General features: G+C 37.1%; 2 protein-coding genes across 7 annotated transcripts; one reads left to right on the plus strand and one right to left on the minus strand.

Moving 5' to 3' along the window:
- Positions 1–378: 378 nt before the first annotated feature.
- Positions 379–5302, minus strand: LOC136217310 (uncharacterized). 6 transcript variants are annotated; one of them, XM_066003916.1, is made up of 9 exons: positions 3586–4490; positions 3483–3495; positions 3232–3333; positions 3045–3140; positions 2854–2949; positions 2495–2620; positions 2057–2188; positions 1819–1965; positions 379–638 (listed from the first exon to the last, which is right to left on the minus strand). In XM_066003916.1, the coding sequence occupies exons 1-4, from the start codon at positions 3813–3815 to the stop codon at positions 3114–3116; spliced, it is 372 nt and encodes a 123-aa protein (XP_065859988.1). In that variant the 5' UTR covers positions 3816–4490; the 3' UTR covers positions 379–638; positions 1819–1965; positions 2057–2188; positions 2495–2620; positions 2854–2949; positions 3045–3113. The 6 variants fall into 6 exon arrangements, 3 of the variants coding, with proteins under 3 accessions (XP_065859988.1, XP_065859986.1, XP_065859987.1); XR_010683460.1 differs by lacking the exons at positions 3483–3495; positions 3586–4490 and adding an exon at positions 5166–5302; XM_066003914.1 differs by having other exon boundaries at positions 3045–3333.
- A 7091-nt stretch (positions 5303–12393) lies between these two features.
- On the plus strand, positions 12394–14699 carry LOC136220317 (NAC domain-containing protein 4-like). The gene is made up of 5 exons (XM_066008126.1): positions 12394–12492; positions 12575–12751; positions 12840–13111; positions 13200–14141; positions 14227–14699. Exons 1-5 carry the CDS (start codon positions 12471–12473, stop codon positions 14422–14424), a joined length of 1611 nt encoding a protein of 536 aa, XP_065864198.1. The 5' UTR covers positions 12394–12470; the 3' UTR covers positions 14425–14699.
- Positions 14700–15518: the final 819 nt, after the last annotated feature.

Consider the following 15518-nt stretch of genomic DNA (forward strand, 5'->3'; position numbering starts at 1 on the left):
GGGTGTTAGAGTCGGTTTTTACGTATAACCGACTCTAATGCCCTATGTTTTGAGCACGGTTGTTACGAAAAACCGTGACTAAAGGGTTCTTTAGCCACGGTCTTTCGTGACAACCGACTCTAATGCTCTGATCATTAGAGTTGGTTGTAGAAGAACCGTGGCTAATGATAAGAGCATTAGAGTCGGTTGTTGCAACGACCGACTCTAATGCTCTAATCATTAGAGTCGGTTGTTCTGCAACCATAGCCAGTGTCAATTATATTAGAGTCTGATGTTATTGTTTTTCACAATTTTACATCAGCAGATTCAAATTAAACTTGCTCTATTTTATTGTATTACTGAAATTAAATGCAAAATCAATAAAAATGTACACAAATATAGGATAATTAATTAACATGTTATGTATATACAAGCTTTGATTCAATATTCATAGTATTTTCAAGTAACAACCTGCTGTATATTACAGAAATTAACTGGGAACACACAAAAAAAACAAACATATATTCGTTACTAGTCTAGCATAATCTCTACAACAGAATGTTAAACATAACTGCAATGTTGAAATCCAGCCATCTTCTTTGTTGTCTCGACCTTCGACATATTCTCAGATGACATTAATTATCACTACTGTAATTTCCCTGAAAATGGACTAATTACAGTTAAAAGTATGCTAGCATTAATCAAGAGTAGTTTCATCACAACAAATATTAGTTTACCACAATCAAATTATTAGCATATTCAATCATTAAAAAAGGGACAAGGTACCAAAGTAGGCCTATGGTTTTTGAGGAAATACCAATTTAGGCTCTACATACAAAATAGCACCAATACAAAAAAAATGTATCAATTTAGGACTTGATAACGGATTAGACACATCATTCCTATTACTCCGTTAAGTTTTTATTTCTCCCTCCATGTACAATTGACAGAACTTAACGGAGTAATATCAATGACGTGTCTCGTTCCGTTATCAAGGCCTAAATTGGTACCTTTTTTAAACGTTAAGCCTATATTGGTGCTATTTTGTACGTGACACCGAAATGTATACTTTCCAAAAACCATAGGCCTATTTTAGTACCTTATCCTTTACAAAAACAAATAAGCTATAACGCATCCAAGAAAAACATAAGTTTAAGGAATTGATATTACCAATTTCTCAATCCTATAACATGAAAGTAAAAAAACACAATCTCAACCACATTGGCATATTTGAAAATCGCTCTCTTTTGTTTCTAAAAATGATAAAATTTCAAGATAAGGGCAATTACACTGCACTTATCCCATTAAAGTATCAACTGAATTATCTAAATTTTCACAATAATTTCATCCTAATACTAATTAGCAGATGCAACTTTATAATAACTCTATATAACATAAGTGAAATCTCAACATTAACTAAAATCTTAGCTTATTTCCAAAGTATTCAATAAGCCTGACAATAACAATTCAAATAGAATATCAACATCTTGTCAATCAGATGGGAAGAGATAATAAATAAATAGGATTTGTCATGTACAAAGAAATTATATCAACTTTGTTCATTCAATAACTTAGAATGAATCACCACAAAACAACCCAATAATGCAACTTCCAGCAAGGACCGAATCTTTACACTAAATTATCAAATAACAACATGCACCTTCAATTAAAGCCATCCTTAGTACATACTAATGCTTAGATATTTTCAAGTATGCTGAAAGTGTGCTCTAAATTAGAGCTATTTCTCCGTGGTGATCTGAAAGTGTGCTATGAATATCATTGAATATTGAGTCTATGGACTATCAAATTAACATACAGTTATTTAGACTAGATACTTACTGTGGCAACCGTAGGAAGCTGGTAATCCTGCTTTGATGAGTATCTCTTTCTTGAGGGTTCAGTATCTTCATTTTTGTTGTTTGTATGAGGATTGTCATTATTGTCAGAGTGTGATTTAGTTCGCTATTTCTTGAGATCATTCAAGCCCTGTAGAGGAAATCAGAATGAAAAAGGTTCAGTACTTCCAAATTCTTGTCCCCAAAATGATCAAGTGTAAACTCACTTAAGGAAATTTTACCTTCTCTCTTAATTCAAACTTGCTTTTAATAGCTTCCCAAAAAGCAGGAATGCATATATCATTTAGCAATTCCTTGAATGCTGGCAGGTAATTTACATCAACAATGACATGGTCACTAGTGCCTTCCTGGATCTACACAATTGAAATGAAGAGATGAATTAAACACTCTAAAAACATCATCATTGATGAAGATATTAAAAACCCCAACTCTGATCGGAAGGAAAGTTATTCCGAGTGATCAAGAACCCTTTTTCTAGAGGTAAATATGGCTTCCTTTTGCTAGGTTCGCCTAACCCAGAGCTCAAACATTGAAAGGATACATCCAATGTGAAATCCTTGTAAATGGAAGATATAATAGAATTGAAAACACATGAGATGAGCAAGGTATTCACAAGGTGCTCACATGTCACAACAAAACATAAGGAACAAAATGCTTACCTTTTGCAAATTGAAGCAACCAGGTTCGCTGTGAAGTTTCTAAGCTCCCAGTGATTGTCAAAAAAATAGATTCCCAAACCTTTTAGCAACTAGGCAGGTAATAATAGATGGCATCAATTGATGTAGCTGAAGAAATGACAGGAAAACTAAATTAGATGGAAGGAAAATCAAGCACTTCACTATTCTATATCAGTTCAGGAAACTCTCAACCACCTATGTTAAACAGCATGGGAGCGAGCACTAAGCACAGGGCATAAAAATAGCAAATCCAAAAAACATCAAAAGAATGACTTTGATACTTTATTAGATTTTTTATGAATTAACATCTACATCTCGATTCAATAAGTCAATGAACTTACATATGGTTCTGCATGTATGTGTGGATTTTGAAGAAGGCTTCCTGCCACACGCATCAGAGCAAACGGAACAGGAAAATTATTCAAATTTTGTGAAACCTGAGATCATTGTGAAAAAAAATAATAATTACAAGCTCAGGAAAACAAACAAAAATCTTCACCAAAATAGAGTATCCTACAGTCATGTACACTACCTCATCAGCAAATCAAGTATGTGAAGTAAGGTAGTAAAGGATGCAGACCAGAGTCTGTTGCCAAGCTAACTAAAGCTTGTTTGAAGAGTCAATCACCTATGAACATCAAATCCAAGAGCAAATAAAAACAAAAATTATAGGCAAGCGTAATGCTCACAATTTTAACAAAACTCCTGCATCTTTTTACATCTTTAAACAGGGCATCTTTATCGTCAATGTAATACAGATCCTTATGCCCCGCTACCCTCTTGAACCGCAGGGGATCTCCGGAGGCCAAGCCATACACTAGCTGCAGCAAGAAAGGAAAATAAATAACTAATTACACAAAGCAAGTTCCCCAACCACAAACAAAATAATAATTGACATCGACATTTCTTAAAGTATGAGTGTTATCCACATATTCTGAAGTCAAAGTAATTCTCCTTGAGTGACGCATACATTTAATAGCCTCCTTCAAAATCCAAAAGCCAAGTTAATTTCAATCTTCAAACTCGTGAAACTGCGATTACCAGTTAACAAACTAATCACGATAGAAAAGCACCTGCATAATATCTCGAAGCAATATCTTAACGCACTGATGCATGTATTTAATTGCTCATGTCTGTACCTCCATTTTTCTTTAGTCTTGCAGCCAGACACAAGGTATCCTACAAGACCCTCTTTAGTAAGTGGTTCAGTAGCAATCACTGCATCCTCTGCGAGAGGACTTGCAGCAACCATCATTTGATTCCCTCTTCTAGATCTCAACCATGATCCTTCTATACTAGGCATACATGACAATAAAGAGAATCTAACACATGTTTCCTTCAACTGAGAAGCTTCTATGCTATTGGCAAAAAAAGGAGTCACGTTTTCTCTGGCTTATGTCCTTTAACTGAAGATTTCTCGATTCAGTTAAAGGACATAAGCAAAGAAATATGTACGGTAGACCTAGACTATTCACCTCCAATTTCTTTAAACAGGACGAGTATACATGGGCATTATATAGCCCTTACAATTATCACTAAAACATACTAGACAAATTACAAGAAATTGAATCCAAAAGTACAAGACACCAATCTTTTCATATTCTAATTAACAACAGATTGAGAAAAGAACAAAATATATGCTTCTGATTTGACAGAGGTCAACAGGATTGCAAATTGCATTCATTCTTGTGAAACTACATAATCAAAGGATTCAGTTCTGACAACCTCAACAAACCCTATATAGAACTACAATCTTTCCAGAAATGTATGATAGTGGATCCATAATGTAGAACTATGTAGAAACCGGAAGTTGCAGAACAAATCACCTCAATAGGTTCCACCTTAGATGCTTCAATTTTCAATCTAATACTCTATATAGAATAAGGCAGAAACCCTAAGTTTCAGAACAAATCGATAGCATATATTAGCATCCAAACAGACATAAAGATGAGATTGAGAAGAAGGAGAAGCCGAAGGAAAACGTACAAGAAGGGAAATAACTGAGACCCTTGTCGAACCAGAGATGGGCTTTATGCATATCTTCTTCATATTCGCCTACTATGAAATCGAAGAATGGTGGGGCTGAGAACTCATAAGTCTGACCTATCATATGATAAACGAAACGGGAAGAATGAACACGAACACAGACGAAACCCAGAAGATGGAACACGAACACCAATAAGATCGAAAACCAAAAGTTACTTATCATTCATATGTGGCTGATGAATTGGGGGTTATTAGAGTCAGTGTTGGACTGTCGGTTATCAACAATCCCTCGAAAATCAATGCTATATTGAATGGCATCCAGATAATGAGGATTGTAAATTCGCCTAGTTTAGAAAGAAGATCTAAGAGTAGTCAAGAAGCTCAGACACCGATTGAAATAAGAAATTAAAGAAAGTAATAAAAGAGAGAAATATGCAATTATAACCAAATCCAGAGGAACAAACATGAACAGGGACAGAACCCAAAAGACGGAAACCAACAAAATCCAGAAGAACCAACACCAACCCGGACTGAACCCAGAAGACTGAACACCAATAAACTCATATAAACCGATAGGGAAGGACATAGAAAAACAAAATCATAAAGTAGCGTAGAAGATAGAATACAAAATCCACAGAAGAATAACAATTCAAACCCATTCACTAACCTCTTTTTTGTTGCTTCTGCCACAATCGAAACATGAACGAAACCAATGGATGAAACTTCAAACCGAGCTAAGGAGAGGAAGGAAGAGAAAGATGCTAGGTTGCGCAAAAGGAGAGTAGAAGAAGGAGGAGCACGATATGTCGTGCTTAACTGGGTTTTTAGAGTCGGTTATTTAATTAACCGACTCTAATAAGGAATTGGCGTCGGTTTTCTTTTGAACCGGCCCAATTAATCCAGTAATTGGCGTCGGTTCAAGCGGAACCGACGCCAATTACTGACTAATTAGCTTCGGTTTAAAGTAAACCGAGGCTGATTATTGGGCCATTGGCCTCGGTTCAATAAACCGAAGCCAATGACCGGCCAAACCGCTGACCATTTTCAAAAATTACATTTAAAGTCGGTTTTTAAAAAAAACCGACCCTAATAACGTATTTATTTGAGTCGGTTTTTTCAATAACCGACTCTAATTAACTGTAGCCACGGTTTTTTAAATAACCGTAGCCAATAAGGCGTGGCGGTAGGCTATTTCTGTACTAGTGACTCTTTTCCCTTGCCCCCCCACACTAGTGAAGTGGCATTGATCATGTTGGCTACCGGGAATGGATCATCATCGATCAACATGCTTTCCTTCTTTTCCGGGAATTGGAGTATCCCGCGGTTTATCCTATCCTGCACGGCATTTCTAAAACTAAAACAAGTTTGAGTATTATGGCTCCAGTTGTCGTGATACTTGCAATAGTCTCGTCCACGTATTTCTTCTTTAGCTGGAATCACATGTTTAGGTGGTAGTGTGATGAATTTTTCCTTCAACAAATAATCGAAGATTTCTTCCGTCTTTGAGACGTCGAAAGTGTACTGAGCGGTTGGACTCCTTTTGACTACGTCTGGTGTCTTAGGGTTCTTTAACAAACTGGGGCACATCCGAGATCCGGTGTTTGCTAAATCGGCAATAGCTACCTCATGTGTTTGCATATTTTCTTGATAGCTCCCCATAGTGCTCTTTTTCCGCCAATGATCCTCCTTCATCAACTCTTCGTACTCAGATACTTTAGCTACCAACTCATAATAATCATGGAAGTCGATCCCTTGGAATTCTTTCGGTTTTCGAATTCCAAGCCTCGTTGAGCAATTTTTACAAATTCGACTTCGGGAATGTTGATTCGACATCGATGTCGCATCTTTTTAAATCTATTAATGAAATTTTCGACCGGTTCCCCATGTCGCTGCACTATATGGGAAAGTTCTGCCACACAGACCTCGGGCTCCGTTCGATAGAATTGGTTATGGAAAAGCCTTTCCATTTGTTCCCATCCATGAATGGACCCGGATGGCAAAGTGGTGTACCAAGAGAACGCTGGTCCTGTTAATGATCCTGGGAATAAGCGTAAGCGCAACATATCGAAGTTCATAGCCATGCTCAAACCACTGCACTGAAAGGTGAAGCGTGCCACATGCTCTATGGTGGATTGCCCTTCCTCTCCTGAAAACAAGGTGAAATCAGGGACTCTAAAGTTGTGAGGTAAGGGATATAGTTGATCGTACTGCCGTGGATACGGTTTCTGGAACTCGGGTCGGTACACCTCCCTTACGGCTGGCCCATAAATCTCTTGGACGATGTTTCTTATGCGTTGGGCTTCTCCCAAGTTGTTGGCGGGCTCCATGCGTGTGTGCATCGTCCGTTGTGGGTGAAAGCTGGTTCCTCTCCCATTGCCCCCTATATTACGAGTATGGTTTTCCTCATAGTATTCGGCATGGTTACTAGGCCCGATATGAGACCTAAAATGCTGTTGAGGTGGTGGGACCTGAACAGGTTCTGGGCTGATCCTATCGCCGCGTTCATTAAACCTGAGACTCTCCTCTCGGACTGGTGGCGGGATGTACCTTTCGCCGGCACCTGAGATCGGTGTTCCATTTCCATTGTCCGCTGGTCCTTGAGATGTTGACTTTTGTGAGAACAGCTCGGCACATTTTTTCGGGATTTTGTCGATTTCTCCGGTTAAATCGACAATCCTCTCCTCGAGAGCCGGAACCTTGTTGGAATTGTTTACCGCCTCATTGCTAGTTTTGAACAAGGTCTCATTGATAGCTTGCATTGCGTTGCATATAACCTCATGATTCTCTTTCATGGTTTGTGAAAATCCCTGTAGGAATTGGCTGATTTGCTTCTCCATACTCGCTAATAGTGGTGTCATGTCGAATATGGGTGGGCCTTGAGGTGGTTGTTGGCTTGCACTTCCTCTATTATTCACGGTCTCGGCTACAAAGCCTTCAGGCATTCCGGGCTCATTGTCATGATCTCGGTTCTGATTTTGACTCTCTTCGGATTCCGATGGAATCGGATCTTTTCCGGTGTTCTTCCTAGGAGGCATTCTCTGTGAATACTTATAAGTGAAAATGATGAAATTAAGTTAGTAATCTAATATTGAAAAAAGAAAGAACAAGAAAATAAACAAATGGAATAAAAGCAAAGCATAAAAGATAAGTGGAAAATAAAAAAATTTAAATAAATGTGAATCGGGTTATAAAGAAAAGTTTTGAAATTTTTGGCAAAGCCTAAATAAAAGTAGTTCGTCCCACTGGGCGTGCCAAAAATTGTTAGCGATATTTTGCGAATGCTAATTTCAACCTTGTCATGTGTGGTTTGGGTGCGGGCGTGCCAGAGAAATTATTTCTCAATTATTAAAGACGGTTAAGTTTATGGAATTGCGCGCCAAAACTTGAAATCTTAAACGAAGTGATTGGCGAGGGACGCAAGGATTGAAAAAGTTCCTCTTGGGTCTCTAGCGCTGTTATAGAAACTTTGCTAGATAAATTGTTTTATTTAAGCTAATGCGGGTAAATTGAGGACGAGAAAATAAAGGAATTTAAAGTGCGAAATTGACACAAGATTTGGTGAAAAATCGATATTTTATTGATTGAATAAGTGTTTGAAACATGAAATTGGAAATGAATTACAATTGAAGTACTTCTATACTAAACATATAGCTAATTCAATTGAATTGGAAAGGCAAATCAAATACAAAGAATTGAAATGCAATTAAAACAAAAATTGGAATTCAACAACAAACTCGGAGCCACAATAGCTCTCTCGGATTGAGGTTGAATTTTGGTATCGGTGTGAGGTCCTTGGAGAGCTGCAATCGGTCGGGCCCGTACGGTATGTGCTTGGTGCAATGGCAAAACGTTGGTAGGCAAATTGGGCAGATTTAGACCTTAATTTCGGGAGCTTGGTTTGAGTACTTAAGAATGCGGAATTGGACGATTAAGTAGGCTAGATTTAACTTCAGGAAGTGAGGAACAATTTTGTATAAGGGATCGGAGGCTAAAACGGAATTTAAATAGACGTAATTGAGGATTGAAAATGACTGGACGAATCTGGAAAAATCTGGGCAGAATAGCTAAACGAATTTGGGCTGGAAAGATCAGCTTGTAACTATAGTTTCTGGGTACGGAATTGGGAAATTAAACACACTAGATTGAAATTCAGGACGTTAGGAACAACTTTGTCGAAGGGATCGAAGGCAAAAAATAACGTTAAATGGAACGGAATTTGGTTTTGAAAAAGGTTGGACGAATCTGAAAAATTAACTTGAAAACAGAGTTTTAGCTAGGAATTGAGCAAATTAAAGGCTTGGAATGCTAACTTGAATTGGGAAACTTGAAAAGAAACTTGAATTAAGGCTAAAGGAAGCTTAAAAGAGGGATTGAAGCTAAGAAAAAATGAAGAACAAAAGGAAGAACTTGAAGAACTTAAAGAACTTAGGAGCTAAGAACTTGAAACTAAGAACTAGAAAAGAGAGAACATTGAAAGGGACCTTTAGAGAGGGGTTTGTGTTTGTGTTGAGTGTGATTTTTAATGAAGGGGAGATGGTCTATTTATAGTATTTTGGAGTGGCACTTTGGTAATTATTGAGTGGTATTTTGGTAATTAGTCAGTGGCATTTTGGTAATTAATCACCAACTAACTTAACTAACTCCAACTAACTTCCTCAACTTCCATTGAACAATTCCAACTGCTGCCGAGAGAGAGTTTACGCCCCGCGTATGTCCGACTACGCCCCGCGTAGTGCAGCTTCTAGAGTTGGCGCGTTTTGTTGATGGTGCATACGCGTGGCGTCTCTGGTGTCACGTCCCGCGTGAAGGAGTACGCCCTGCGTGTTGGTGGATACGCCCTGCGTATTGGAGCTTCTGATCTTGGAACACTCTGCGGATGCGTCTTACGCGTGACGTATTGGCAAGCACGTCTCGCGTAAGAAAGTACGCCCCGCGTAACGTGAAGGACGCGCTGCGTATTTGAGTTTTTGACGTTGATTTCTCGGACGCCTTGTTTACGCGCTGCGTATTGAGGACACGCCCCGCGTGGTGCCGGACTCTCTCATGGGTTGAAGGTTAGCTTACACGTGTATTTTTCATTATTTTCTAGACAAAAATAGAAACTATACCCTAAATTAAACATAAGCTTTCTATACACATAAAAATAAAATTTATTTTATTTTGGGCCAACAGAAACATTAATCACAATTGTTTGTGTCTAAAATGTTACCGTGTTACTAATATAGTAACAAATAACTAACCAACAGATGAAACTGTTTCAGTTTATCGATAAAATTATTTGGATAGATTTTCAAATTGTCGGTAATAGGGATGACAATGGGTAGGGTACCCGCGGGTAGACCTGGGCATGGGCCGGCGAGCCCGCCCGGCCCGCCCAGGCCCAGGCCCATTTAACCGGGCTTGGACACAAAAAAATTATATCAGGTCCGGCCCGGCCCAAGCCCGTATAAGGCCATTAAAAACTCGGCGGGCTTGGGCTTTACTAATTTTACATCGGACTGGCCCGACCCGGCCCGATATATATATAAATTATAAATTACATTATATAAATATAAATTATAATATATTTTATAAACATAGTGATAAATATAAATAATAAATACTTCCAGAAAAAATATTTGATAGTACAGTAAAAAGAATTCATACAAAAAATTTGATAGTTCCCGTAAAAGAATTCAACTTCCACACAGAAAAAAGAAAATGATGTGATCATTATTATATGTTTTTTTTTGGGTAGAATATGTTTTTTTATTTTGATAACTTGTGGAGAAATCCTTGATCGAAGCACTTCCCTGTGAGGCGCCGTTGGGATCGGCCGGGGACACTCCAATACCAAAGTCAGTAAGGTAAAACAAGGGAGCAAACTGAATTGACAAAGGGTAAGTGAATGTGTACCTTGATAGCCTGATATATAGGCTATATATATAGTCATGAAGTTGTAACTTGCAGTAACTAGAAAGTCTCCATTAATGTCCCATTAATGGCGGTTACTGGTTACCTTTAAGCTGGCGGTTACTGGTTACCTTTAAGCTGGCGGTTAGCTAATTGATAGCTCATTAATGGCCTTTACTGCCGGGGCGGCCCAGCCGTTTCTAATGGCGAATCGAGGGTTCATGGAGATTCGCCTTATAGGTTCGCCCGCAGGTCTCTTGTGGTAGGTCCTTGGCGAATATCCCTTTTGATCCTTGGAATAATATCACAATGTTATCATATTTAATTGCCTTTTGAATTTAATTAGTAAATTTATGACTTTAATTTTTTTTTAATATACAGATGGGCTTGGGCGGACAGGCTTGGGATTCAGATCTTAGGCCCGAGCCCAAGCCCGACTAAATTTCTTACGGGCTGGGCTGGGCTTGGGCTCGTCAGGCTTTATTAAAAGCCCGACAGGCCCGGCCCAGTCCGGCCCATGCCCAGGTCTACCCGCGGGTAATGCCAATCCCAAACTCTTACCCTTTTAATTTTTAATTACCTGTACGCGTCCCATTACCCTAACGGGTATACTTTTTGCATCACATATCCATCCTATTTAATTCACGGGCACCCTTACCCGTTAAGAATCAATAAATAAAACAAAAAAATTACAAATTTAATAAAGTATAAATTTAATAAATCATCCATCTAAAAATTTGAACAAATTAAACCTTAATCAATAAGAATAAAGTAGTTTAGTGGTATCACTAATAATTGAAAAACAAAATGTTGAAGTTTCAAATCTCACATCTTACATCTAAAAAATAATGATATTTTTAATATATAAAAAAGTTATGACGGGTAACAGGTACCTGGTACCCTAGTAGGGATGGCAACGGGTAGGGTACCCGCGGGTAATGCCATTCCCAAACCCTTACCCTTTTATTTTTTAATTACCCGTACCCGTCTCATTACCCTAACCGGTATACTTTTTGCATCCCATACCATTCCCATTTAATTCGTGGGTACCCGCGGGTACCCTTACCCGTTAAGAATCAATAAATAAAAAAAATATATTACAAATTTAACAAACTATAAATTTAATAAATCATCAATCTAAAAATTGAATAATTTGAACTTTAATTAATAAGAATAAAGTAGTTTAGTGGTATCACTCAATTGTTGAAAAATAAATGGCTGGGGTTTAAATTTCATGTCTTACATCTAAAAAACAATGATATTTATTAATATAATTTTTTTATGACGGGTAACGGGTACCGGGTACCCTAGGGGGTATTCCCATACCCGTCCCATTACCCTAACGGGTAATGATTTTGATCACATACCCGTCCCATACCCTTTTATACAGGGTACGGGTAGTCCCATTAGGGTCGGGTAGTGCCGAGTACCCGCGGGTACACTACCCGTTGCCATCCCTATACCCTAGGGGTATTCCTATACCCGTCCCATTATCTTAACAGGTAATGTTTTTTATCCCGTACCCGTCCCATACCCTTTTAAACAGGGTACATATAATGGATCGGGTAGTACCAGGTATCCGGGGGTATAGTACCCATTGCCATCACTAGTCGGTAAGATATATCTAAAATTGATATTACTTGAAAATGTGAGGACTAAATTTATATTTTTTCTAAAAACTTTAGAATCAAATCTGATCCTTATCTATCTGGAACATTAAATTCAAAATATTAATTTTAGAAAATAAATTATAACTAAATCTTTAAAATTTTAAAAGTTGCAAAATGTTAAATATAAGTTTAAATATTAGAGATTGCAGAAGAAGCAGAGGGCATATTTGGAAAGCCATTCGATCGAAAGTGACATTTTTTTTTTAGAAGAAGAAAAGAAAGTACCTCGACTTCTTGCACAAGTAGTTGAACTTCTTATACAAGTTCTCACTCTTCCAATCAATATATATTAATCATCTCCTTCTCCTACCTCTCCACTCACCATTACAAACAACTACTCTTTCATTGCAACTGAAACATATCATCAATATTTATTCTCTCAATTCAATTCTCCCATTTTAGGAAGAGGAATGAATCACCACATTTCATCTAGTAAGTTTCCCTAATTTCATTTCACATTCATGGTTTATCTGTTTCATTCTTCTAATTCTTTCTTTTGCTCCAACTGTAACAGCTCTCACAATCTCTGGATCACCACTGCAACCAAGTCCATTGGTTGGCTATAGATTTCACCCAACCGATGATGAACTGTTAACCTATTTTCTAAAGCCCAAAATGCTCAGCCGTGTTGATTACCGGCCACCAATCCCCGAGATTAAAGTCTGTGATTACGAACCCTGGGATCTTCCTGGTAATTCAACTTAATCCTCTCCTTAATTTCTCTATTTTTTCTCTGTTGTCTGCTATTTTTTAATTAATGGAGATTTGTCGATGTGCAGCTCTAATCAACAATAATTCTGACGATCGAGTGTGGTACTTCTTTTGCCCTCGGGATTATAAGTATTTGCGTAGCCGCCGGTCTAACCGGACCACCGAGGCTGGATACTGGAAACCCACTGGCAAACCTCGTAAGGTCTTAAATAAGCGCAAAGAACAGATCGGCACAAAGAAAAGTTTGGTTTTCTACATTAAAGAACGACGTAAAGCTATTAGAACTAGGTGGATAATGCATGAATATGAATGTGCTCTGAATGCCACCATGGCTACTTCGGTAATCTTAATTTTTCACTCGATTTTTCTAGATTGGATCAATTGAGAAAACGTATCAAGTTTGAAATCCTTTTCTGTTTTATGTGCAGGGAGATTTTGTTCTCTGTAAATTGAAGTCAAAGGCAGATGAGAAGATGAATGAAGGCCAACCAGATCATATGGTTATTGAGTCTGATCTTGAAAATCAAAATTTGAATGAGATAACGGTTAATTCATCTTGTGATGAACATGAATCTAGCGTTCATATAAGTTCTGGTTTTGATGATTATAATCCAAAAGAGATGATCAGTGAAGGCCAACAAGTTCATATGGTTTTTGAGTCTGATCTTGAAAATCAAAATTTGAAGGAGATGACGGTTAATTCATCTTGTGATGAACCTGAATCAAGCATCCATATAAGTTCTGATATTGATGATTATAATCCAAATGAGAAATTGAAGTTAAAGGCAAATGAGATGATCAGTGAAAGTGAAAGCCAAGAGGTTCATATGGTTCTTGAGTCTGATCTTGAAAATCAATATTTGAATGAGATGACGGTTAATTCATCTTGTGATGAACATGAATCGAGCGTCCATATAAGTTCTCATATTTATGATTATAATCCAAATGAGAAATTCAATTTAAAGGCGGATGAGACCATCAATGAAGGCCCACAACAACAAGTTCATATGATTTTTGATTCTGATCTTGAAAATCAGAATTTGAATGAGACGACTAATTCATCTTGTGATGAACATATAAGTTCTGATATTGATAATTATCATCCAAATGAGATGACTGATATGTCAATTTATGAAGAAGGTGAGTGGACTTGCCTATCAGATTTTGACGTTGTCACAACAAATTCCGCTAATGATGAAGATAAGTCACATTACTATACGGGTTCTGATATTAACCCAAATGAGATGGCTGCTATGTCAACCTACCAAAAAATAGATATATCAGCCTCTGAAGAAGGTGTATGCAGTCCCTGTGGACTAACCCCTTCTGATTCCTCAAATTCTACTAACACAGACAATAATGCAGCAGAGGTAATTAATGGATTTTCAATGTTTTCTTTTTTTTATCAGACTTGTGGTTTATGATCTAATATGATATGATTGTTATGCAATGCAGGTGGATCCTTTACTAAGTTACATTAATGGGTTTGAATTAGAAGAGCTAGAGAAACTAATACAAGAAGACAAGTTCAACTCTGCATTTTACAAACTGCCTATGACTCCCAATGAAATTAGCTCTTACAATAGCTTTGGTGTTCAAGGAAAAATTTCGGAAATAGGATGGGATACTCACCTATTTTCTCTGTTCACTTGACTTCCTACTTCATTCATTTCTAATTTAGCATATATATATTGAGTCTAAATTTTACTAGACTATTCAGGAATCCTGTTACCACCTGAATGGTTCAAGAGGAGGTTTAGTTCTAGATAACTATAGAAATTTTCATATATTATCAGTTTATGAGTAAAAAAAGTTATAATGTGGTGGTTTGATGTAATTAGTAGTAAGGGCTAGTAACTAATTATATTGTCCTTACATATGCATCTCTTTGTATTTTGGGAATATTTAGCTTTGTATTTTTATTTCAGAAGAACATTGAGAATATTTTTCTAAATGATAAAACTTTTTTTGTGTGTTTTATTTTCCTTTTTTAATTAAAAGACGGGTGAAGAGGCGGAACATCTCAATTAGATTGGGACCCTTAGCCCACTAGTTTAGTTCCGCTAAAAGCTAATTTAGTGGAGTTTGTTATCTCTCGTATACAAAAATAACACAATTAACATACAAAAGTATTATACTACTCTCCTACTTTCAATTTTTGTGGAACCCACTGGTAATAAAATAATAATTTTTACTCAACATAATAATTTTTAGGGTAATTAATTTATTAGTCCATATATTTTGATAAAACACACTGTTTAGTCCCTATATTTTAAAAAACACACGGTAAAGTCCCTAACCTTTTTCTCGATGAACTGTTTAGTCCCTAACATTTTTCTCGATGAACTGTTTAGTCCCTGCCGTTAGATTCTCGTAAAGATTCTGTTAGTCAATTTGGATTTGCGTTCGTCTTTTCCTTTATTTTCCTTTCCTTTAAACTCTAATGCATCTGAAATCAACTTTGAGTGTTCTTCTTCTTGATTTTCTTCTTAATCGTTCAAATTCGTAAGCATTGGGTATGTTCTTTTTGTTGTTCTCCATACAAATAGTTTCTTCTTCTAAATTGGATTTCCTCTTCTGAAATTTGAAGGTAAATAATAAAAGATAATTTAATCATTTCCGAATTCATAAACGGTAAAAAAATCTAACAAATAGACGGAATGACTAAACAGTTCACTGAGAAAAAGGTTAGGGACCTTACCATGTGTTTTTGAAAATACAAGGACTAAATAGTGTGTTTTATCAAA

Source organism: Euphorbia lathyris, chromosome 2, assembly GCF_963576675.1.
Source record: "Euphorbia lathyris chromosome 2, ddEupLath1.1, whole genome shotgun sequence".
NCBI lineage: Eukaryota > Viridiplantae > Streptophyta > Magnoliopsida > Malpighiales > Euphorbiaceae > Euphorbia > Euphorbia lathyris.